At 42.1% G+C, this 26507-nt stretch overlaps 1 protein-coding gene and 1 non-coding gene across 2 annotated transcripts in view; both read left to right on the forward strand.

Annotated features, from left to right (window-relative positions):
• EGF (epidermal growth factor) overlaps nt 1–26507 on the forward strand; it is a 96336-nt gene that overhangs the window by 40851 nt on the left and 28978 nt on the right. The window contains exons 9-19 of the mRNA XM_038755131.1: nt 1656–1781; nt 4387–4523; nt 5253–5401; nt 7489–7593; nt 10959–11182; nt 14807–14974; nt 16449–16598; nt 18712–18834; nt 20848–20955; nt 22144–22269; nt 23659–23751. Coding sequence (XP_038611059.1) covers nt 1656–1781; nt 4387–4523; nt 5253–5401; nt 7489–7593; nt 10959–11182; nt 14807–14974; nt 16449–16598; nt 18712–18834; nt 20848–20955; nt 22144–22269; nt 23659–23751 — 1509 coding nt within the window. The remainder of the gene's footprint in view (nt 1–1655; nt 1782–4386; nt 4524–5252; nt 5402–7488; nt 7594–10958; nt 11183–14806; nt 14975–16448; nt 16599–18711; nt 18835–20847; nt 20956–22143; nt 22270–23658; nt 23752–26507) is intronic.
• Nucleotides 1849–1986, forward strand: LOC119936011. The gene has a single exon (XR_005453606.1). It is a non-coding gene; the product is annotated as a small nucleolar RNA SNORA7 (small nucleolar RNA).

Raw genomic sequence — 26507 nt, forward strand, 5'->3', positions numbered from 1 at the left:
GATCTAGTGGAAACAGCACAGGCCTGGGTGTCAGATGACCTGGGTTCTGATCCCGGCTCTGCCACTTGGCTTCTTTGTGACCTTGGGCAAGTTACTTAACCTCTCTGTGCCTCAGTAATCCCATCTTTGAAATGGGGATTGAGCCTGTGAGCCCCATGTGAGATATGAAACGTGTTTAACTTGATTACCCTGGATCTACCCCAGTGATTAGTTCAGTGCCTGGCACACAGTAAGTGCTTAACGAATACCACACAAAAAAGTGAGGGCAGTGGACTGTAAATTCCTTTTGGGCAGGGAACTTGTCTACCAAAATCTATTTTACTGCACTGTCCCAAAAGCTTAGTACAGTGTTTAGCACAGTAAGTACTCAATAAATATGAAGGATTGATTGTTTGGGGGGAGGCACTTGGAATTCAGCCTTACCAAAGCCGAACATTGAGAGGAATCCCTGCTCTCCTCCTGATCTGTTTCTCCTTTACTTACTGCTTTCCTAACCCCAGTTTTGCAGCATACATAAGAAGAAGGGAGGCTGTTTCCTCCTTTTTTATAGGGGACCATGGAGAAGCAGCACTTAGGATGGTCTCCACAGATGAAGGGAAGGCAAGTTCTGTTTAGAAATCCACTTATACTTACTTGGTGGGTGAGTATGGGTTTTTTTTCCCCTGACTCAGTTCAACAGCCTCCTTTGAAAGAATGGGATTTGAGGTTTTAGGTGTTAGCTGGAAGTGAATTCAAACTCCCTGAGGACAGGCTGTGACTGTTTCTCAGTTGAATTCAATTAACCTTATGGTAGGCCTTCCCAGACTGAGCCCCTTCCTTCCTCTCCCCCTCGTCTCCCTCTCCATCCCCCTCATCCTACCTCCTTCCCTTCCCCATAGCACCTGTATATATGTATATATTTTTGTACATATTTATTACTCTATTTATTTATTTATTTATTTTACTTGTACATATCTATTCTATTTATTTTATTTTGTTAGTATGTTTGGTTTTGTTCTCTGTCTCCCCCTTTTAGACTGTGAGCCCACTGTTGGGTAGGGACTGTCTCTATATGTTGCCAATTTGTACTTCCCAAGCACTTAGTACAGTGCTCTGCACATAGTAAGCGCTCAATAAATACGATTGATGATGATGATGATGATGATGATGATGCTAAGATAGATGAAAATGGCATTTTTCTTGGATAAAGAAAGAAGCATTTGGTAGATGGAGTCCTAAACTAGAAATCAGAATAATAATACTGATAATAATGATGATTGTGGTGCTTGCTAAGTGCTTCCTATGTGCCAAGCACTGTACTAAGTGCTGGGCTTGCTTAAGGATAATCATTAAGACCCTGGTTAAGCACTTATTATGTGTCAAGCACGGCTCTAAGTGTTGGGGTACATACAAGCTAATCAGTTTGGACTCGATCCCCATCTCTCATGGGATTCACAGTCTAAATAGGAGGGAGGACGAGTATTAAATACCTATTTTGCAAATGAGGAAAGCGAGGCACAGAGAAATCAATGGATGCCGAAGTCCGCCTGCCTGGCTCGGTGCTTTCAAGAAAATTGCTTAACCATATGCTTAGATTTGAATTGCATTTGTAAGTTTTCTTCCACATAAACATGATTGTGCAGTCCAGAATGACCTTAATAAGTGCTCTTTTTCAGGTTGTACATCTCCCAATAATGGTGACTGTAGTCAGATTTGCAACTCCTTAAGTCCAGTGACCTGGGAGTGTGGTTGTTTTCATGGCTATAAGCTACAGAAGGATGGAAAGGGATGCACAGCTACAGGTATGATATAGAGGCATGGGCTGTCCTTTCATTTGGAAAGTTTTTTGGTTTTTTAATGGCATCTGTTCCCCTCTCAGGGTCACACCTGGAGAGTTTCCAGTACTCTACCAGTCTCGACTACAGGAGGGAGAGTCAAGCAGAGGCATACCCATTCCATTCCTAGCTTGGGAAATAACTAGTGAGTGGAAGGCAATCTGCTACAAGTCAAAACTCACCCGTGCTGGGCAGCCTCAGCATGGGAGAGTGTTGAGGGCAGAGACTCATTTACTGTGCAAAAGGAGGCAATGGTAGATCTCTTCCGTATTTTTACAAAGAAATCTCTACGGATATACTACCGGAACGATTGCAGATGGAAGTGGGACATTCTGGAAGAGATGTGTTCATGGCGTCGCTAAGCCCAGGCATGGGTTCTAATCCCAGCTCCACCACTTGTCAGCTGTGTGACCTTGGGCAAGTCACTTAACTTCTCCGGGCCTCAGTTCCCTCATCTGTAAAATGGGGATGAAGACTGTGAGCCCCACGTGGGACAACCTGATTACCTTGTATCTACCCCACTGCTTATAATAGTGCTTGGCACATAGTAAGCGCTTAACAAATACCAACATTATTATTAGAGAGGCAGCGTGGCTCAGTGGAAAGAGCCCGGGCTATGGAGTCAGAGGTCGTGGTTTCAAATCCCGGCTCTGCCAATTGCCAGCTGGGTGACTTTGGGCATGTCACTTAACTTCTCTGTGCCTCAGTTACCTCATCTGTAAAATGGGGATTAAAACTGTGAGCCCCCTGTGGGACAACCTGATCACCTTGTAATCTCCTCGGTGCTTAGAACAGTGCTTTGCACATAGTAAGTGCTTAACAAATGCCATTATTATTATTATTATTATTATTGTTATGGGGTGGACATGACTCAACAGCACAACAACAATGGTATTTGTTAAGTGCTTACTATGTGTCAGACACTATACTGAGCATTGGGGCAGATACAAAATAATCAGGTTGGATACAGTCCATGTCCCAAATGGGGCTCACAGTCTTAATCCCCATTCTACAGATGAGGAAACTGAGGCACAAAGAAGTTAAGTGACTTGCCCAAGATAATACAGCTGACAAGTGGCAGAGCAGGGATTTGAATTCAGGGCTTCTGACTCCCAAGCGCGGGTTCTATCCATTAGAGCATGCTGCTTCTCTAAATTAAAACCAGGAGATTGAAACCAGTTTGAGGTTTCTGATCAGCCTAGTTAGTTTTTTTTAAAGGAGATGGTAATTAAACTATTCCCCTCAGTTTCTTAATTATCACATGTTCTTAAATGTGGGCTAAGGGTAGGCTATTTACCCTTAGTACAAGCCATCAGTAGTTAGTCTGAAACAACTTAAGATCCTAAAGCAAATGCAAGGTTGGAAGGGGTCACTGAGGTTGTTAGTGGATACCCTAAATTCTCTATTATTCCCATAGTGAGAAAGAACTAGAACGCTTGGAAATATCTTTTATGGTATTTATTGCGTGCTTATTGTATACCCCACATTGTACTAAATTCTGGGGTAGATTCAAGCTAATAAGACTGGAAACAGTCCATGTCCCACATGGGGCTCACAACCTTCATCCCCATTTTACAGATGAGGGAACTGGGGCACAGTGAAGTTGTGATTTGCCCAAGGTCACCCAGCAGACACCCTCAAGGGAAAGACCTAATTCAAATTCCCTGACAAAAGTTATTCACCCTTAAGGAAATTGAACCAAAATGACATACTTCATTTACTCTTTTCTTCCAAAGTACTGTCTATTATTTCTTCTAATAAATTTGCTATTCCCAGCCACATGCTAATATACCAATTTTTTTTTACTTCTACTTAATCAATCAATCAGTGGTATTTACTGAGCACTTACCTAAGAGTACAATACAATCGACTTTAGAGAAGCAGATGGACTAGTGAACAGAGCATGGGCAAGGGAGTTAGAAGGACCTGGGTTCTAATCTCAGCCCCACCACTTGTCTGTTGTGTGGCCTTGGGTAAGTCACTTAACTTCTCTGTGCCTCAGTTACCTCGCCTGCCCCACGTGGGACAGGGAGTGTGTCCAATCTGCTTAACTTGTATCTACTTCAAGGCTTAGGACAGTGCTTGACACATAGTAAGAGCTTAACAAGTACCATCATCATCATTATCATCAGAGTTGGCAAGGTTTCTTATGCCCAGAAATCCAGAAAGCTTCTTGCTGATTCTGCAAAGACTGTCTCTTTGGATCAAATAGGTCCTAATCGATCGTATCCCAGTCAATGCAAAATGATTTGAGCCTGGAGAAAAAAAAATGTTTTATTAATACTTCCCCAACTAATTATGCCTCATTGGTTGATCTGTCTAGTCTAAAGGGGTTATGAAAATAAGCAGTTATCTTCAGAAATGTGGCTAACACATTTCAATCTGCAGGAGACAAGAAGGTTGTGACAGTCAGATCACTCATGCTTTATATGATCATTGGTCATCTTGTTGATGGGTTATAGATTTTAGGAAAGAGAGAGGCAGAGAAGGAGAAAAAGAAGTGTATTTCTAAGTGCCTGTAAAGCTCTAAAAGATTTCACAAATGAGGTTGGGTGTCCAATTTGGTTAACAGGACCCACGCCATTTTTGCTGTTTGCAAATAGTCAAGATGTCCGACGCATCAATTTTGATGGGACGGATTATGGAAGCCTGCTTGACTGGCAGATGGGAGTGGTCTTAGCCCTGGATCATGATCCAGTTGAAAATAAGGTAAGGCTGTTAAAAATGAGAGCGGATGGAAGTGTTGCAAGGACAATGACGATATGCTTACTCCAGACCTCAACTCCTGTGCTTGCCCCATTGCCATTACTGTTGGCTGAAAGGGAATGAAGGGACCCAGAAATGGTTTGAAATTCATTTAGCTCAAGTGCTTGACTATGTACCCCCAATGTGATAGGCATGGGGGTGTTATTACCTCGACACTTCCAGTCATATTTTTAATATCTTTTTCACATCCTCAGCCCCAAATCAAAATCTGAGACTACATAATCCACAGAGACTTGAATCTTGTTCTTGTTCTAGGGGGTCTGGGGAGAAATAGCTGCCTTAACACACCTGTGGAAAGGGAATTCATTGCTGTTTTTCTTTCAACCAATACAGACTTTTCCAAAGCCAAATACTTGCCGATTTTAAAACACCAATGCAGATTTTGTGCATCATTTTAAGAAAAATAAATAAATATAATTGATTAGTAACACAGTACTTTGATTTTGATGAAAATCAAAAGTCAGCATTCAGGGAACAGTGAAATTACAGTGCTCTGCACACAGTAAGTGCTTAACAAATACTATTGCTACCACTACTAGACACTATACTATACACTTCAAACTTACACCAAAGCCACGAAGTTAAATGATTAGAATTTGTCTTCTATTTCAAAAATGCTAAAAATAATGTATGAAACGATCAGAAGTGAGAATCCTTTTTTTGCTTTCCTAGATCTACTTTGCTCACACTGTACTGAAGTGGATAGAGAGAGCTAATATGAATGGCTCAGAGCGGGAAAGAATTATTCATGAAGCAATAGATTTTCCAGAAAGTCTTTCTGTGGATTGGATTGGCCGCAAACTCTACTGGACTGATGGAGGGTACGTTTTCCTTTTTTACATCGATGCAGGGCAGCAAAAAGAACTGAAAATGATGTTGTATGTTAAAATCTTCTGCTCTCTTCGGCCCTTTGTGAATATATACAATAGACAAAAATGGTCTTATAATCAAACTATCTTTCGAGTCAATAGAGCTTCATTGGAGAATATAGAGGAAAACAGATTGAAGAGTTTACTTTAAGATGCTCCCTATAGGATGCATTTGATTGAACATATATGAATCTTTTTTTCTCTTGTTGCTTCTGCTCCTGTATCTGTAGTTGAAGGTGATATTTGCTTTCTAGCGGATTCTAATGGAATTTTGGAAATACTCTGGATACTTCAGGGAGCTTGACGAATACATTTTTGCACTCCTTCTCTGAAACAACTACCTGTTAGATTATTTTTCTTTATTTATTTTGCACAAAACTCAGATTAACACTGAAAAGAACCTAAAAATCCTACCCAAATTGAATGTCAAAAGACGTTCTGACCTTCACTTGTTCTCAGAGCTTTACTAGGATATATTCTGCCTATCCTCTTCCCTTCCCTCTCCTTACACTCTTCTTTGTTGCCTTTCCTATAACCATCTCTTTACCCCTCTTTCTCCTTGTTTTCCCCAAGGCTTCACTCCCTCTCGTTCCCACCTATCATTTTATGTATTGTGAGTTGCAGGTCTAGGGTAAAAGCAGCACTGAAATAGCCTTGCAAAAATTTCCAAGTCCACAGCTCTGCCACTGTTCTGTCTCCAAGCTAATCAACACAAACTAGATCTGTCTCCCAACCTGATGTGAAAGACATAACGATGCCTTGTCTGCATTTGCTCCGGGCAAGTGTAATCTCGGGAGAGAAAGTTTTTCTGGATGGGTGGGCAAGGGGAGTGGAAAATTGTATTTTTCCCCTAGAATCTGCCAGGGTATACTTAAGCTAAGTGCAAGTCCAAGGCTAGCAAAGATCACATCTTGAAAACACAGATGACGTTTCGGTTCTATGAGTCATTTAGTCCCAGTTTGCCTCAATAACTCCGATGGCAGGCTATGTAGCTGTGTGACAGACTGTATTTCAGGTCTTCCCACTGTCTTGCCCCTTGGCTGAAGCACTAATGCCCAGATCCCTGACAAGATGGCAACAGGGTGACTGGAGAAGGGCAGAGCTCCCAACCTTCTAAGGAATAAGCTATCTATTAGGTACATGTTTAGTACAGTGCTCTGCACACAGCATTCAATAGGTACAACTGATTGATCAGGATCCTAAGCTGATCAGGAAGCTTGTACAAGGATCCAATTTCTCAGCAAAAATACCACCTGCACCAGTTCCCTTTTCGATCCTTTTGCTTTTCATCCTCCTCATGATAAATTCTAACAAAAGATGTAGTAATTCTCAAATATCCCCATCACTCTCTGAGTCAGATATCACTAGCGGCCTGAAAGCTCAGGTGATTGTGAGACAAACTTATTGCAGGTAGATTCAGCCATGGACAAGCTGTTTTGTGTATAAATACCCGTCCGTAATAGAACAGAACTATCTCAACTCCCACAAAATCTTATGGAAGAAAATCATCATGGGCCTTAACTGCCAGCAGCCTAAATGTTTATCGGTTAACCAAGTGTTCAGACAACTGTGGTATCTGAACATCTGTGAAATATATGTCTGATGATAATAGTAATGAGACTTATGATAATGATATTAATAATGACGATAATATTTGTTAAGCACTTACTATGTGTCAAGCACCATACTAAGTACTGGGGTAGATACACAGTAAAAGTAGAAGGGAGAACAGGTTTTGAATCCCCACTCTGCAGATGAGGGAATTGAGGCACAGAAAAGTTAAGTGACCTGCCTAAGGTCACACAGCAAACAGGTGGCCGAGCTGGAATTAGAACCCAGGTCCTCTGACTCTCAGTGCTCTTTCCATTAGGCCATATTTAAAAGAGACTATAAGGTTGGTTTAGTTCCAAATTTCTGGGTCATCTTTGATTGCTAGATGCAAAATTGCATGTAGCAAAATAAGACAGGAACGTAGCTGCCAACAGAAAAGAGTGAAGCCTATGTTAAATATTATTAAACTTATATTGGGTGCATTTCAGGAAATCTCACATTGAAAGGAGCGATCTGAACGGACTTCACAGAGAAACGATCATTGCTGAAGACATCTCTCGGCCAAGAGGAATTGCTGTTCATCCAATAGCTAAGTAAGAACTGCAGGAGGATGGTTCTTGTTGAGTATCCGTGTGCCATGCTGCAGAATGGAAAATCGGTCCCTCAAGTAGCTGAGCAGAGCTTGGGCTAGTTAGTGGGTTAACTGAGGCTTTAAATTCCATTTGAAGATGCACTTCTTCATCAGAGAGCCTGAGAAATTCCGTTGATGCTTAGATCAATTAAACACCTAAAGAATGGGAACCCACTCATGTAAATTAGCAGGCATATGTTCCGCACGCCGTCCGATTGTTTAGTGATGCATTCCAGGTATTGGTATACTCCAGGCGAGGAATCACCGTTGAAGTCCCTAGGACTGGAAGGAATTATTTGTCTATCTCTTTAGTTATAACTTGAACAACTTCAAGCAGCATGGCCTATTGGAAAGAGCACAGACTTGGGAGTCAGAAGATCTGGGTTCTAATCCCACCTCTGCCAGTTGTTTGATGTGTGACCCTGACCAAGTCACTTCTCTGTGCCTTAGTTTTCTTAACTAAAATGGGGGTTAGTTACCTGTCCTCCCCCCTGCTTTGACTGTGAGCTTCAGAGCAGGACAGAGACTGTGTCTGACCTAATTAACTTGAAGGTACCCACACTTAGACCTGTTTGACATATAGTAAACACTTAACAAATACCATAAAAACCCACTAATTCCAGCCACTGCCATTCGCTCCTTTGTCTCTCGGCTATAGCACGATTGAATTAAGTGAGGAAACAAAGGAAAATAGAACAATAGAAAAATAAGCCTACAACTCCAAAGGAGAATCTCCAGAGATCAGTCAGATTAGTAAATTTTTCCTTTCATACATGTTTTATATTCCTGAGAAGTAAAAAGAATGGAAAAAGGTTAATAATCTCAAAATTTCCTTTGTAATCTTTCTCTGTTATTGGAAAAATAAATCAGGCTCAAACTCTGCCCTACTGTGGGTTTTATAACGGATTGGTGCAGTTCGCTCTATGACGTCTTAATTTGGTGTGGTCCTTCAAGATGATCCGATGAAGGAATGGCTTATATCGGCTTCCGATCGTTTGTCTTCATAGCTGAAATCACGTTAGTCATTAGCCTTGGGCCAAGAGGGTGGTGCCTGGGAAGAGGGAGGAGAGACTTTTCACGGCCTCACCGCTCTCCGGCTCCTACTCCTCCTGAAGCGACCTCCCTGTCCCCTCCGTGGAGTCTCTACCTCAGATTACAGGAATTGAGATGCTGGGCGAGATGGAGGCCCGGGGCATTCAAGGTTCTGGGGTTGGGGAGGAAACCGGTGCCCAGGCCAGAGTCGGACTGCACCGTATGACTGGCAGATGTCAGTCAGAGGGGATGCAGCTCATTAGCAGGTCATAATTCAACTGCTTCTACTAGCGTTTCGTAGATCCGATAGGCCACGTGGGTAATCTGATCAAATGTTTCTTATGCGAATCACCCCCCTGTGGATTGTGGACGGGATTTTATACCAGGATATTAGTTATGTTCTCTGTCTCCCCCTTCTAGACTTTGAGCCCACTGTTGGGTAGGGACCGTCTCTATATGTTGCCAACTTGTAACAATAACAATAACAACAATGATGGCGTTTATTAAGCGCTTACTATGTGCAAAGCACCGTTCTAAGCGCTGGGGAGGTTACAAGGTGATTGGTTGTCCCACTGGGGGCTCACAGTCTTAATCCCCATTTTACAGATGAGGTAACTGAGGCCCAGAGAAGTGAAGTGACTTGCCCAAAGTCACACAGCTGACAACTGGCAGAGCCGGGATTTGAACCCTTGACCTCTGACTCCAAAGTCTGTGCTCTTTTCCACTGAGCCATGCTGCTTCCCAAGTGCTTAGTACAGTGCTCTGCACACAGTTAGTGCTCAATAAATACGGTTGATTGATCGATTGATTGAAAAACACTGTTGGTAGCACTCGGAGTGACTGAGCAGACCTATAGTAGGAATATTGTAGGAATACTTTGCTCAACTCATGGACGGAATGGGAAAAAAGTTCTCTTAAACCACCCGCCTTTTCAGGCACACCTCACATCTGAGGAAAAGCTTTCACCATCCGTTGTGGCCGCAGTCAAACTCAAGGGAAGCTAAACAGCATGTACCTTTCGTCACCCAATGTGGTTTTTTCAGCTTTTAGCCCTCTCAGGAAGTTTGCTTATTATGTAGTCTTCCTCTCACTGTTCACTCAATGAATGTCCTTGAGAAAAGAGACTCTAGAAAGAATTCTTCTTTCTGGGTTTTTTCCCTGGGTTTCTTTCCCTCAGAGAATCCCAGTTTGGGGTGAGGGCCCTCAAGGAAAGAGACTAAGGATTAGTGTGTAAAGCAATAGAAAATAAAAGACAAATTCCTAACTCAAGACTGACTGATGCTGAAGATGTTGAAGAGGACTGAAGGAACAGGGGAATCCTGAATGGTCAGTCATATCATTCTAAATTGTTAATGATGAATTTGCCAGAATTTACCAAAAGCTACAGTAAAGGAAAATATCAATCATGATGGCAGATTTCTGCCCTTTGCAGGTGTACTATGTGCCCTCTTATATATACATATATAAATATATATATATATACATGTGTGTGTGTGTATGTGTGTGTGTGAATATATCTATAACTCTATCTATTTTGATGGTACTGACACCTGTCTACTTGTTTAGTTTTGTTATCTGTTTCTCCCTTCTAGACTGTGAGCCCATTGTTGGGTAGGGACTGTATCTGTGCTTTCCAAGTGCTTAGTACAGTGCTCTGCACACAGTAAGTGCTCAATATATACAATTGAATTAATGAATAAATGAATATAATTATTAATCATGGTACTTGTTAATAACAATGATACTACGATATTTGTGAAGGGCTTACTATGTGTCAAACACTATTCTAAGCTTTGTGGTAGATGCGAGATAATCAAGTCAGATACAGTCCCTATCTCTTCTGGGGCTCATGGGAGAGATGAGTTTACTATGCATCAATATTTCATTTAAAATTATAAATAAGTAACCAAAGCCTTAAACCGTGCATATAATTGCATGTTGAGAAAAACCACTTAAAATAGTCTCCTCCTTCTCCTGGAAGGACCTGAGTACAGGATTCTTTGCACATTTTGATCAAGAATGTTGACAAATAGTTAGAAATGCTTTGAACAGATGCTGTCCGGGAGATAGGTAATCTAAATTTGCTTTGCAGTGTTTTATTTATCCAACAGATACAAACAGTGCAGATTTGCTAACAATAAGATGAAGAAAACTTTGTATAACAATTTTATTTGTTTCTCCCTAAGAGCAGGGGATCTGTCTTCTAACTCTGTTGTACTCCCCGGAGCGCTTATTACAGAGTTTTGCATACAGTAGGCACTCAATCAATGCTCTTGATTGTTTTGTTGATTAAAGGAGATTATTCTGGACTGATATGGGGACCAATCCACGAATTGAAAGTTCTTCCCTGCAAGGTATTGACCGTTTGGTTATAGCTAATACCGATCTCATCCGGCCCAGCGGAATAACCATTGACTACTTAGCTGACAAGGTGTATTGGTGTGATGCTGAGAAGTCTGTTATCGAAACGGCCAACCTGGATGGCTCTCAACGGCGAATACTTGCCCAGAATGATGTAGGTGAGGTTTTGGGGTGGTCGATTACTTACTTACATAGTAATAATTGTGGTATTTGTTAAGCACTGACTACTTGCCTGCGTTATACTGACGATTGTATGTATGAGCATGTAGTGTGTAGATTTTTTCAAATACAAATGATCCTAGCTTGACAACTTCTACTGTGATGAGCTGAAAAAAGCTATATTATTCTTAATTCAAACTTTTCTAAAATAGAAGTGAACGATTTAAATTTCACATGCGGTGGTGGGATGTTTTAGGCAGTTATGGCAGTTTGGATGATAAAACTTTTTTTAATGGCATTTATTAAATGCTTACTATGTGCAAAGCACTGTTCTAAGCGCTGTGTAGGGGGGTTACAAGGTGATCAGGTTGTCCATGTGGGGCTCACAGTCTTAATCCCCATTTTCCAGATGAAGTAACTGAGGCACAGAGAAGTTGTGACTTGCCCAAAGTCATACAGCTGACAAGTGGTGGAGCTGGGATTAGAACCAACGATCTCTGACTCCAAAGCCCGGGCTCTTTCCACTGAGCCACGATGGTTTTGCAAAATGTCATCATTAATAGCTTAGAGTGATATGATTGACCATTCAGTGATCAATGGTATTTATTTCCTGCTTACTTTGTCCTGAGCACCATGCAAAGTGGGTGGGAGTTCACTGCAATACAGTAGGTAGACGCTATCCCTGCCCACAAGGAATTTACAGACTAGAGTGGGAGACAGACACTAAAATAAATTATAAGTGGATATTCAATCATATTTATTGAGCACTTACTTTGTACAGAGCACTGTACTAAGTGCTCGGGAAGTACAAGTTGGCAAAATATAGAGACGGTCCCTACCCAACAACGGGCTCACAGTCTAGAAGGGCTCACAGTTTTAGTCCTCATTCTACAGATGAGGGAACTGGGGCCCAGGGAAGTTAAGTGACTTGCCCAAAGTCACACAGTTGACGGTTGACGGAGCTGGGATTTGAACCCATGGCCTCTGACTCCAAAGCCCGTGCTCTTTCCACTGAGCCACACTGCTTCTCCCAAAAGTGCTTACTATGTGCAAAGCACTGTTCTAAGCACTGGGGAGGTTACAAGGTGATCAGGTTGCCCCACGGGAGGCTTACAGTCTTAATCCCCATTTTACAGATGAGGTAACTGAGGCACAGAGAGGTTAAGTGACTTGCCCAAAGTCACACAGCTGACAAATGGCGGAGCCGGGATTTGAATCCATGACCTCTGACTCCAGAGCCTGGTCTCTTTCCATTGAGCCACACTGCTTCAGCGTGTACTCAAGTGCTTTGGAGCCCGGGCTAGGGGATAATCAGAGTGCTTAAAAGATTCAGACCCTAGTGCCTAGGCGATGTGCAGGACATGTGGAAATCAGGTTTTTTGATATGTGCCATGCACAATGACATTCTTGCATTGGAGAAGCAGTGTAGTTTAGTTGCTAGTGCCCGGGATTGGGAGTCAGAGGTTGTGGGTTCTAATCCCACTTCTGCCACTTGTCAGCTGTGTGACTTTGGGCTCTGGGCCTCAGTTCCCTCATCTGTAAAATGGGGATGAAGTCTGCGAGCCCTACTTGGGACACCCTGATTACCTCATATCTACCCCGGCGCTTCGAACTGAGTTTTGCACATAGGAAGTGCTTAACAAATGCCATTATTATTATTATAAGGTGGGCTAAACTTTTAGATTTGTATTATCCATTAAATATATGGAATATGAATGGAATGTGTTGATATTCTCCAAAGGAACTTGAACGACCAAAGAAACGTTCTTCACGGTACGAGGCATTAAGAAAGGCCCTCTTTTGGGATTCTTAGAGAACAGGAAGAGCCACCATTCTGTGAGCTGAAAAATCATGGCAGACATGCTATTTACTATTGTCATTTCTTATTAAGTCAGTATTTGAGTTAATATTTCCTTTTACAACCACTTATTTTTAGTTTCAGCATCAAACAAAATAAGCAAGCGTGATAGTAGCGCCACTTAGTGGTCCAGAGATTCATTTTTCAGTGGTCCGCCCAAATATCGGCTGATTGATAGAGAAGCTTAAAACAATTAACATTGAATTATTCCAGGATTAAATAAAAGTAGCAAAATATATCTTTTAAGACAATGAAATACATTTTCTCAGTTATTTTAGAACTGGAACATTAAAAGGAAAATGTTTTTTCCAGACCTATTAAATGTCAAGCCCTGGGGTAGTTTCAATCTAAGCAGATTGGATGCAGACCCTGACACGTGGGGCTCACAGTTTAAGTGAGAGGGAGGATGGATCTTTTATATCAGTTTTACAGATGGGGAAACTGAGGCTCAGGGAAGTTAAGTAAATTGAGGTCACACAGCAGGAAAGTGGCAGGGTGATTATTGGAACTCATGCCTCCTGAGTCCTGGGACTCAGGACTGTGCTCTTTCCACTAGATTATGCTACTGCCTTGAAACTGTAATAAGGTTTAGGCATTTATAATGCATTTTAATGGTTTTGGCTCCGTAATCTGAAATATTAATGTCTACTATTTCTCTATTACTGCTCATTCCTCTTGACCATAGAATAGGATTTAGATCTAGAAGTTGAGTGTTGTGACTCTTTTGGACTGGTATGGCAGGGACCATGTTTTAGCAATTAAACTAATTTGACTAACTCTTTGACAATGTACATAATATACCTAATATCCTAATATGTGCCTAATGCATTCTGGCATATACGAGCAAATGATTATGATGGTATTTGTTAAGCCCTTACTATGTGTCAAGCATGGTTCTAAGCACTTCGGTAGATAAGAACTAATCAAATTAGACTTAACATTACCGGTCCCACATAGGGCTCACAGTCTTAATCCCCATTTTTCAGATGAGGTAACTGAGACCCAGAGAAGTGATGTGACTTTCCCAAGGTCACACAGCAGACAAGTGGCAGAGCCAGGATTAGAACCCAGGTCCTTCTAACTAGGCCGTGCTTCCTTATGAAATGAGATGCATGGGAATGGCTTGACACTGACACTGGAGTCTCCCACGGGCAACGTTGGCAAGGCTGCCCATCGTGAGACTCAGCCTACTGACCCTCTCTCTCCCCCCACCAGTCATGTTCCCACTGGGCACAGAAGGTGGTAACTAATTAGTAAGGAAGGTGGGCAGCCCTTTGTGATATGCTTGAGGAGCTTTTTTATGAGCAGGACCCATTTACGACTGAAGTGAACCCAGCATAGTGTCGATGTGCTACTGTAGAGCCATAACCTGCAGGTTATTGCCTTGGGAACAGCTGTAGTCTTCTCTGTCCATTTTGGCCAGTTATTTTTCAGGATTGCTGTTGGGCCTCTGCACCTTGCGAGACTCCCTATGAGTTTTTTTTTTGGGGGGGGGGGGGATCAAAAATCTTCACCGTTGACAGCTAAGCCCCAATGGACAGAACTGGGACTAGAACAGAGGTCTCCTAATTCCAGAGCAGCACTCTTTCCACAGGACTAAAAACAAGGTCCCAAGAAGCTAACGCCATGACTAGCAGTAGCATAAAAGAGGGTATTTTGTCAACCATTTTCCTAATGAAGAATACCGCGTTTGCATGGCAGAGCTGGCTTTTTTAATTTTCCACGGAAAGATGGACTGTAATTAATTAAGGTGAATTACTTCCAGGTCAACCCTTCAGTTTAGCCGTATTTGAGGATCACGTTTGGTTCTCTGACTGGGCTAGGCCTTCGATAGTAAGGGTGAACAAGAGGACCGGGGAAGATAAGGTTCGTCTTCGAGGCGGCATGCTGAGGCCTTCTTCGGTGGTCGTAGTTCACCCTTTGGCAAAACCGGGTACGTACACGATGGTGTGAGGCTGCTCTCTAACCTGGGAGTATCTGTTGGCTTTCTTAGGATGCTTCGGTATTTCTGTTTAGACCAATGCAATGGGGGTGTCTGGATCTGATCTTGTGCAATGAGTCATCAGGCCTTCATAGAATTTTTCCAACTTGTTAAAGGTGACCAGTAATAATAATAATGTGGCATTTGTTAAGCGCTATGTGCCAAGCACTGTCCTTTGCGCTGGGGTAGATAGAAGGTAATCAGGTCGAACATAGTCCCTGTCCCACGTGGGCTCACAGTCTTAATCCCAATTTTACAGATGAGGTAACAGAGGCACAGAGAAGCTAAGTGACCTGCCCAAGGTCACACAGCAGACATGTGGCGGAGCTGGGATTAGAACCCTCATCTTTCCATGAGGCCAAATTGCTTCTCATGGCCGGGATGCTTCTTATGTGCTGCTTCTAATATTAGGCATTGGTCAGATTTTTTAAAATTGTATTTGTTAAGCACTTATTATGTGCCAGGCCCTGTACTAAACGCTGGAACAGATACAAGATAATCAGGTTGGACACAGTCCAAATCCCACATGGGGCTCACTGTTTTAATCCCTATTTTACAGATCAGGTAACTGAGGCACAGAGAATCAATCAACCAATCATTCAAATTTATTGAGTGCTTACTCTGTGTGGAGCACTATGCTAAGTGCTTGGGAAAGTATAATATAACAGAGATGGTAGGCACAGCTCCTTCCCACAGTGATTTTACAGTCTAGAAAGGGAGGTGGACATTAATACAAATAAATAAATTGCATATGTATACATAAGTCTTGTGGTGAAGTTAAGTGACTTGCCCAAGGTCACACAGCAGCCAAGTGGTGGAGTTATGATTAGAACCCAGGCTCCTGCTCTTTCCATTAGGCCACCCTGCTTCTTTTATTCCAAAATGGAAAAGAAATCAGACTCTTAACTCCTGGAAATCTTTAATTTAAGATTGATCCTGATTTTCGAATTGTCTGTCTAATTAGATTGGGAATCTGGAATCCTACCAATACTTGAGCTTTATTATCAGTTCTTAATTTTTCTATGGTATTTGTTAAGCTCTTATTATGTGCCAAGCACTGTTCTATGTGCTGGGGTATTAAGGTATTAACGTTGGACACAGTCCATGTCCCACTTGGGGATCAGAGTCATAATCCCCATTTTACGGATGAGGTCACTGAGGCACAGAGAAGTTAAGTGTTTAAGTGACCTGCTAAGCGACTTTTCCAAAATGTTTATTTTGAAAAAAAAAAAAAAGAAATTATTCATACGGTCTTAGAAACTTGGCTGACAATCAGTGGTTTTTTTTGTGGGGCCCAGTGCTTGGATCACAAATAACAATCTAACGTATGCTGTGAATTGGAACATCAACTTCGTTTTAGGTAGATGACATCAGCGCAAGTTCAATTAGGTGTGGATTACTTCTTGTCCCGTCCCTTTGTCACTAGGGGCAAATCCATGCCTTTATAAAAATGGAGGCTGTGAGCAGATCTGCGAGGAGAGATTTGGAATTGCACAATGCTCGTGCCATGAAGGCTTTCTGAAAACTCCGGGTGGTAAAACGTGTCAACCTCAAAATGACCATGAAACAACTTCAGGTAATGTGGTTTTAATATCCTTGCTCCAGTTAACGAGAAGCAGCGTGGCTCAGTGGAAAGAGCCCGGGCTTTGGAGTCAGAGGTCATGGGTTCAAATCCCGGTGTCAGCTGTGTGACTTTGGGCAAGTTACTTAACTTCTCTGTGCCTCAGTTACCTCATCTGTAAAATGGGATGAAGACTGTGAGCCCCCAGTGGGACAACCTGATTACCTTGTATCCCTTCCAGCGCTTAGAACAGTGCTTTGCACATAGTAAGCACTTAATAAATGCCATCATTATTATTATTATTATTACTCTTGTCATCTGACACTTTTCTACTGGTTCTGGAACTCATGGGGGTTTGAGTTCTAATCCTAATCAGTCAATCCATCAGTAGTAGGAGAAGCAGCATGGCTCAGTGGAAAGAGCCCGGGCTTGGGAGTCAGAGGTCATGGGTTCTAATTCTGGCTCCGCCGCTTGTCATCTGTGTGACTCTGGGCAAGTCAATTCACTTCTCTGAGCCTCAGTTACCTCATCTGTAAAATGGGGATTAAAATTGTGTGCCCCATGTGGGACAACCTGACTAACTTGTATCTAACCCAGCATTTAGAACAGTGCTTGGAACGTAGTAAGCTCTGAACAAATACCATTATTATTATTATGTGTGCAGAGCATTGTACTTACTAAGCACTTGGGAGAGTATATGACACTCAAGTTGGCCGATATGATCCTTGCCCTCCAGGTATTTACAATCCAGAGGGAGATCCAGGATTAAAACAGATCAATGTTCCCCTGGCTTCTAGACAGTAAGCTCACTGTGGGCAGGGAATATGTCTGTTTATTGTTGTATTCTCTGCACACAGTAAGCTCTCAATAAATACGATTGAATGAATGAATGAAGTGTTGTGGCGTAAAGGGGGGTGGTAAATAGCAAAGTAATTAAGGGTTCCAGACCCAAGTGCATAGGCGATGCAGAAGGGAGGGAAAATAGGGTGGGGTAAATGAGAGATTAGTCAGGGAAGGCTTCTAGGAGGAGATATGATTTTAGTAGGACTTTGAAGAGGAGAAGAGTGGTGGTCCATTAATTATGACGAGGGAGAGAGGGCAAGGCAGGAGGGAGGATGTGAGCAAGGGGCCAATGAAGAGAGAGACGAGCTTGAGGTATAATAAGTAAACTGGAATTAGAAGAGGAAAGTTTGTGCATCGATTTGTAGCAGGAGTTGGGCGAGGTTAAGGTAGAAGGGAAGGAGCTTTACAAACCAACATTAAGGAATTTCTGTTTGATGTAGCCCTCCGGGGGCAATCTGGGGATACAGCCCAGATCCCATTTGGGGGTGACACTTTGTCCCCAGTGCTGAGACCCCCATCAGTTGGTTCTGTTTGATCTGACTACCCCCCTGCCCTAACAGAATAATAACCTGTACCCGTTCGGTCAATCTAGGTCAGTTGTATCGTTTTCAATAAACGAGGCTGAGGATGGGTTGATTGGATTTTTAGAAACATCGATGTTAGGAATTTGTTGGTCACCCGCTTCTAAATGTTTCATTTTAGATGATTTGTCACTTTCCTCATGGGGCCAGGGCCAATCTGGAAGATTGATATCATTTTTAAAACCTTTCAGAGCACTTTAATAAAAAGAACAAACTCCATCCTGAAAGACACAGTGTTCCACATTCATGCCAGTTCATCAGGGGCCTGGGGGAAGGTTAGTTCAACAAATCAACAGAATCTGGCTGGCCCAGGGCTCTTGAAAGCTTAATGATGAATTCCACCAAGATTATATCTCTGCCCGTACATACCGTTTCAAAATGCCACATCAGAGGAGATGCTCTGAACACATCTGTCTTTAAGGAGTACTTAGTTGCCCAACTGTTTTTTTTTTTCATTTTTACAGTTCACATTTATCATCTAAGTGTGGTATAAATATAAATAAATTGACACATTAAAACATAAGTTCATCAGACACCCTGCACTTTACCCTCATATGATTTCTGGACTAGTAATTTGATGGAGAGTTTGTTGGCAAATCAGGGAATTTGTGTCAATCATTAATAATAGACCTTTCTAAATATGTGAGTCGAACCAAGTTCATTTCAGCCATCTTTGACAGCTAATGAAGACTCTTTTACACCAGGTGAGAGAGAACTAAATAATATCACCTCAATATCAAAAACACCGTTTAGCAAAACGTACGAAGAATATTCTGGAAGAAAATGGCCAACAAAACCCCTGTTACTGGCAGAAATCACCATTTTAGGTAAGAGCAACAACTTCTGCAATATTCGATTTAGAGAAAATAATTGGAAAGGAAATTCCACATTGGAAAAGTTAGGCTTCCCAAACAAAGTAAAGAGCAATGTGGCACAATCACAAGAATATTTTTCCAGCTAAGAATTTTCATGGCTTATGAGATTGTGTAACAGGCATAAAAATGTGTGGTGAGATGATTAATTTATGGAACTCAGTGAGTATCTACTGAATGCAAAGCACTACACTTATGTTTCATTTACTTTGTATTTGAAGAGACCGCTCACAGTGAAATTTGCCTCAATGGGTGTGTAGGTGAAAATTCTAATGCCCGACACAAAGTTCTGTGCCCACAAAAAAGGCTTCCTTGTTGTGTTGTTATACTTCATGTTTGCAGTTTCCAGCGCTGTTTTTCTTTTGCTTCTTTTTTCTCCTTTTTCTTGTATAGCTTTTACTCCAAAGGAGCCTCTCCTTTCTTGACAGTAGTACCAAATCAATCAATCAATCAGTCGGATTTATTGATCATTGCTTAGTCTGAATGTAGCCAGAGATTAGCAAGGAAGCAGCATGGCCTAGTGGAAAGACCAAAGCCCTGGGAGCCAGAGGATCTGGGTTCTAATCACGTCTCCGCCACTTGCCTTAAGTGCAGTCTTGGGCGAGTCACCTAACTTCTCCGTGCCTCCGCTTCCTCATCTGTAAAATAGAGATTCAATAACTGTTCTCCCTTCTACTTAGTCTGTGAGCTCCATGAGGAATGGGGTTTATGTCCAACTGATGGTCTTAATATTGTGCTTGGCACATAGTAAGCTCTTAGCAATTACCACCGTTATCTCCAACATAAAACTTGTCCCTGGCTAGCAGGGCGACTAACGCACTCGGAAGACGATTTCACCCAGTTGACCGCTGACTCCCATTTGGAATATTTTCCCTGTGGCACATGGAGATTTTAAAGGTTTGATGAAAGACTCTCATCCCATGATACTTGAGCCACCTTAGGGTCAGTGTAAAACAGCTGGTGCAATAATAATAATAATAATAATAATCATGATATATGTTAAGCACTTACTATGTCCCAAGCACTGAACCGAGCACTGTGGTAGATACAAGTTAATCGGGTTGGACACAGTCTCTGTCCCACATGGGGCTTCAGTCTTAATACTATGCTGTGTAATGTTTTCTTAGGGTCTGGGTGTGTCCAACAGGTAGAGAGGCATTTCTCAGGAACAAACAAATGTTCCAGTAGGGTGTCTGAGCAGACCGACCTTGTGCTGCCTCAAATATAACTCTGTCCCCTGAGGGAGTTGCGTTTCAGTGGATGATGGAATGAAATGATCCCTGTTCTGTATTTAGCTTGTACGGTCTGTGACTGTGAAAGTGCCTTGAGGCTTGCAAGTCACCGCGTAAATCTTCATAATAGAATATTAATGTCGATGTACATGTAATTTAGCTGAATCATGGACCACATGATTCCTGTAAATTGAGGATGAAAGCCTTTTATGAGTGGATTTCCACCCGTCCTCCCGTCCCCACCAGCCCCATATGTACAGAGAGCTACTCTCTCTCCTTTAAGGGAGTTTGCTTTTTTGTGAACATCTGGAGCCCCTGTTGATTTCCCCCTCACATCACGCTGGATGGGGGTTCCCCATCCCGTTGAAAATTTTGAAATATGAATCAATTTAACTCCAGTTTATGATTTGCATTAAAGAGACTGTAAAAAGCTTATAAAAAGGCTCTTGAAGCTTTGGGGGCATCATATAGTTCTCCAGCAGGGCTGGAGAAACTTGGGCAACTGCTTGAGGAAAAACCCACTTGGGTTAGCACAGTACACAAGTGCTTAGTACAGTGCTCTGCACAAAGTAAGCACTTAATAAATACGATTGAATGATTGAATTGAATGAATTTTGCTGAACCCCAATCTCCCAGTGCAAAGCCAAGCCTGAACTACCTATTGAACTGGGGATAGTGAAGTCATGTTCTTCTTTAAGGGTCTCCCCTGAGCTGACAAGCTTCTTTCTGTTTGCAGATCAAGATATGGAGGGATGTGACATCAATGCTCAAGCCATTTCAGAGGGGAACGATACCCAGTGTCAGTGTCTGAAAGGGTTTACCGGGAATGGAACGTTGTGCTATGGTAACTGTGAAGATGGAATCTATTGACCTGCAAAATATAGAATTTAGAGTGTTATTATCTCTTCCCCCACTTCTATTACAGGCCATGGCCCCCATGACATTAAAATTCCCAGCAAGACAAAAAGACTAACCATTATTTCAATGGAAAAGGATAATAGGAGAAATGTAGAAGAGAAAATATGAAAACAATGTTTGATGGATGGGTGTGTTACAAGAGATAGGACTGTGTCATGTTACAAGAAGACTGAGAAAGATTGAGAGATGAACTGAGGGAAAAAGGACCTTAATTCAAAAGCTATTTTTCACTCTATAATATGTGCCTCCCAACTGTTCTAGCAATGGCAACCACAAAAAAATGATTTTGGACCTAAGGAAGAAAGGTGCAAGATGGAAATCACAGGAACAAAATCAAATCTGTATGCTGCTTTGGGACAACTTTGATCGTATGCTCTCAAAACACCATTTCAGTGTTCTCTAACCACAGTAGGGGATCAATAAATGATGATGATAATTGAAAATGATTGTAATATAATGCCTGGACAGAAATTCCAAGGAGTGAGGATGTAGTAGTTTCCCGATTCCTTCTAAATTTGCATTTTCCCTTCCAAGTGTTCTACAAATTCAAGAAAAAAATGAATAAGGGGACAGGGTTACACATCTGGACGGAGAAGACAGACACATCATTTTAAATAAGGCAAAAAGAGGCAGATAAGGGTGTAGATATTAGTAACTGGGGAGGTCTTTCTGAATTTTTACTTAAAACCTTTGCTGTCTGGTAGTAGTAACAGTATTTACTAAGCACTTACTGTGGGCAGAGCACTGTACAAAGCCATGGAAGAGTATACCCAGGTGGGAATTTAATATGATACCCATCTCTAGGGGAGGATCAGTTCTAAGGGCTTAAGAGGGGTGAAGATTGGAGACAGACACATCAGTAGTGGTACAGATACAGCAGGAGTTTCTACAAATGTATTCAATCAAAATAGACAAATATGTGGCAGAGACCACACCCAGAGATTCTGATTCTTTTGTATGTATCAGTTTAGGAACTAATTCTGTCCTCAAGGATGGTGACCTAAGCCATGATTAAGAAGCAGAAGATCTAAGGAGAATTGGATTCTATCTTGCATTTTTTTTTTGCCCAAGGAAAAACACATGCTTCAACCTGTTCATTTTCTCATCTTCCTAGATATTGATGAATGTGAAACAAACGTCACACTTTGCCATCCAGATTCATCGGAGTGTATCAATACTGAAGGAGGTTATGTCTGCAGTTGTATAAGAGGCTTTACTGGAGACGGATTGAATTGTCACGGTAAGAAAGCAGAGGGCAAGGAGGTGGAGCCAAAGGCCAGAAAGAGGAAATGATCGACATGGGGAAGGAAGAGAATCAAAGAGCCACGAATGTAAATGCAAGCCAGCATAGTGATTTCGTTTGAACCGACAGCTAGGTGACTGAAAGAACCGTGCACTGAGCCTATCACCCCAACAAATTTTCATTCCCTGTTAACAGTGGAATTGGCGCCTACATGCCTCCGTCAATCCCGTCAGCTTCAGAAGTCAGTTCACATTCCTCATCTTTGCCTCTCTGGCTTTGCAGCGGCTGTTTTGAGTGACAACGCCAATGGTTTATCGTCGTGTGGAGCATTTAAGCTGCCAGAGGGGAAAACTTGCTTTCCATGTGACAGCCGCGTTTGACGGCTGAACTGGGTAGAAAATTGAGACGCCGAAGTGAAAGGGGGTGTGATAAAGCTTGTCTGCTCCTTCTTGACTAGTTGAATGTGAGGTCCAACTCCTTGACATTTATTTACAGCTAAATGATGTGAAAAGCCACTGGAATAATCATTATTCCTTTTCCCGGGCTTGGGTGGGGTTAACTTGGTCTTGAATTCATTTTACAGCAATCTCCTTAGCTCCTCCACTTGTCAGTATCAGTGTCGTGCAAGCAAAGACCTGCATGGAATCAGCCACCCCATAATGAAATAGGTGGTTGGAGTTTTAGATGGGACTTGACTTTTCTCATGCGCTTTTGACTTCTTTCTCCCTTTCTGAAGAGGACCGCTCCACAGAAAGGTGCAAGGAGCCCAAGACATTAAATCGGGACATCGATCCTGTCGAAGGGACACCCGTGCATTAGTTTAAAGATGAAATATCAGCCCCAACTACTTACTTATTTTCCCGGATTTGGATGATTTAAATCAGACCCTTATCAGATGAATCCTAGAGAGGCCAGAGAAGTATATAAATGCTCTTTTAAGCTTGCATTTGGCTGGCAGTCAGGAAAATGTCACTGCTCTAATGAAGCTGGATTATAGATAATTTAAACAAACAGGTTTTATGTTTAATTTCCCTTGGAAAAAGAGACTTTATTTTTTTCTTGGATGTTGAAAGCCCTTTAAGATCTAGCTGCTCCTAAATCAATCAATCAGTCACATCTATTGAGCACTTCCTGGGTCCAGAGCACTGTACTAAGTACTTGGGAGAGCACAATACAGTTGGGAGAAACAATTCTTGCTCTCGAGAAGCCTGTTCATCTCAATGCCTCTCACCAACCTCCTAACCAGGAGTGATCCTAACCTCAAGGTGAATGTTGTTGGAACCCTCCTAGCCCCTCCTTCCTGCCTCTAGCAAAGGGAAAACTATCTCAGGGAAGCTTTGATACTAATAGCCTTGATGACAAGCTGTTCTGCCTTTTCTTTTTCAGGCACTAAGACTCCAGGGTCTCCTATTGTTCTGCTTCCAGGAAAGCCTCTCTCTGTGCCTCATGGAAAAGGCAGGAATCGGGATAAGAGAGTAGGTCAGTTGAAAGGAATGTTTCAACTTTGGATGGGGACAGGATCAAAGAAGATACCGGGTTTCTTCATCTGCCTAGGGACATTAATCATTCATTCAACCATTCAGTTGTATTTATTGAGTGCTTACAGAGTGCAGAGCACTGTATTAAGCACTTGGGAGAGGACAATATAACAATAAACAGATACATTCCCTGCCCACAGCGAGCTAATCATGGATAGAAAGGTAGTGACAATTTGGAGGATGGGCTCTCCTCCCCACCTCCCCGAAGGATCAGAAGAGTGGGATTTTTTGGTTTGGTTTTTTTTTATGGTATTTGTTAATTGCTTACTATGTGCCAGGCACTGTTCTAAGCACTGGGACAGTTACAATAATGATAATAATAATGACGGTATTTGTTAAGCGCTTACTACGTGCCAAGAACAGTTCTAAGCACTGGCACTGTTCTACAAGGTAATGAGGTTGGACACAGACCCTGTCCCATTTGGGCCTCACAATCCTAATCCCCGTTTTACAGATGAGGTAACTGAGGCACGGAGAGGTGAAATGACTTGCCCAAGGTCTCACAGTGGACAAGTGGTGAATCCGGGATTAGAACCCAGGTCCTTCCGACTCCCAGGCCTATGCTCTATCCACTGGGCCACACTGCTATTTAGGTTCACCACCTTCTTTGGATAATGGGCACGGTGGGTAATACATCCCAAACTGAGAATAAAATGGCCATCTATGCTCTTTGCTGGCAATATGACCTAGTGGAAAGAGCACAGGGCTGGGATCCAGGAAACCTGGGTTCTAATGGCTCTGCTTCACCACTTGCCTGATATGTGACTTTGGGCAAGTCACTTCCCTGTGTCTCAATTTCCTTATCAGAAAAATGGGGATTAAAAATACCTCTTCGTCCTCCCTGCCTTAGACTGTGAGTCTCTTGAGGGACAGGGACTATACCTGAACTGATTGTATTATATCAACTCTAGTGCTTAGTACAGTGTTTGACACATACTGAGTTCTTAGGAAATACCACACTTGTTATTATTTTCCTCTACATCAATAGCATCTATTGAGCATCTTCAGTATAAGAGAAATTGAACTAGGGGACGGGGGAATACAATATCAGTAAAAGAATTAGTTTTTTGCTCAAGGGACTCGCGATCCAATGAAATTGGTTGCAAGATAGAAAAATCTGTCACTTGTCCTGGCACAACAAACGCATTTCCCTTGAACAAGTTATCTATTTCTCTGCCAAAGGCCTTTACTAAAATTTGCAAACTCTACTGGCCTTGGTCTGAATACGGGTCTTTCCCCCAAGGAACTTATAATTGAAATCAGGTCCAGCAGGTACATTCACAGAAAGGAAGAGGGGAGGGGAGGAGAAGGAAGGAAGAGTTAGAAGAGAAAGGCCAAAGGCCATGGATTAAAAAGGAGGCTACTAAGCAGGCTTCTCTTTCTATTCTAAGGGGTAGAGATGCGGAAGACAGAATGAGTGAGGAATAAAAGATTTGGTACATCTCTCTTTTCAGGCTCAGTTCTGCCTGCCATCTGGTGTATCTCCTGAGATAATGGGGCTCTTATTACAATTTAAAATGCGTGGCCCAGTGGAAAGAGCATAGGCCTGGGAATCAGAGGACTTGGGTTTAATCTTGGCTGGGCTACTTCTCTGCTCTGTGAGCAATTCATTGAACTTATACTTTTCTGTGGCTCAGTTACATCATCTGTAAAATAGGGATTAAGACTGTGAGTCCCATATGGGACGTGAGCTGTGTCCAACCTGATTATCTTGAATCTACCCCAGTGCTTAGTACAGGGTCTGGCACCATAGTAAGTGCTCAACAAATACCTACTCTCCCAAGCACTTCATACAGTGCTCTGCACAGACTAAGTTCTCAGTAAATATGATGGATGGATGGATTTAAAAAAAACCTAGAATTTGAGCCCTTAATAGAAATTGAATTACCATTAAAGTTTGTTGCCTTTTATTGATAATAATTCCTACTTCAAGTGCAACATCTTTTTCTGAGCTATTGATTCCACAGAAATCGATATGTAGGGTGACTAGATGTCAGTTGTGATAGGAACCATAAATCAGAGTCCTTGACATCAATAAGGGCCACTTCCAAACCAGAATTATACCTATAAGAGAAGAGTTTGCATCTGTGTTTTTTTAAGAGAGAACTGATTCTTCTTGCTCTATTGTTGGAATAACATTCCTGTAAAAGCAGAACACAAATTTTCTGATGGCATCCCCTGCTTTTGGAGATGATTTAAGTCTGAGGTGTGACAAGTTTTAAAAGCTCACTGCTTTGGAATTGCAGTGCACAAAATGTGGCTGAAAATGTGTCTTCTGGCATGAAAACTATGCTTCAGGAACTAAAAAACGATCCAAATAGAATTTTATTCATTCATTCAGTCATATTTATTGAGCTCTTACGGTGCAGAGCATTGAACTAAGCTCTTGGAAGACTACAATATGACAATTGGCATATTCCCTGCCCACAGCGAGCTTAAAGTCTAGAGGGTTATATCAAATTCTCTCGTTCTGGAGAGTTCATAGTAAAGGATTTACTTGAAGTTTGAAACTCCTCAATATTGAAAACCTTACTTTGGCTTGAAGACAAACCTGAGTCATTCCAGCCAATTCTAGTTGGGGCCGAGCGGTTCAAAATATGGGGGACCCTGAATTTTGGGTCTGCTATATTGGCAGCAGCAACTAATGGGCAGAAGCAGCAGCAGCTGTACTGCCACAGGGAACTTGAAAGCGGGAGT

This window comes from Tachyglossus aculeatus, chromosome 12, assembly GCF_015852505.1.
Source record: "Tachyglossus aculeatus isolate mTacAcu1 chromosome 12, mTacAcu1.pri, whole genome shotgun sequence".
NCBI lineage: Eukaryota > Metazoa > Chordata > Mammalia > Monotremata > Tachyglossidae > Tachyglossus > Tachyglossus aculeatus.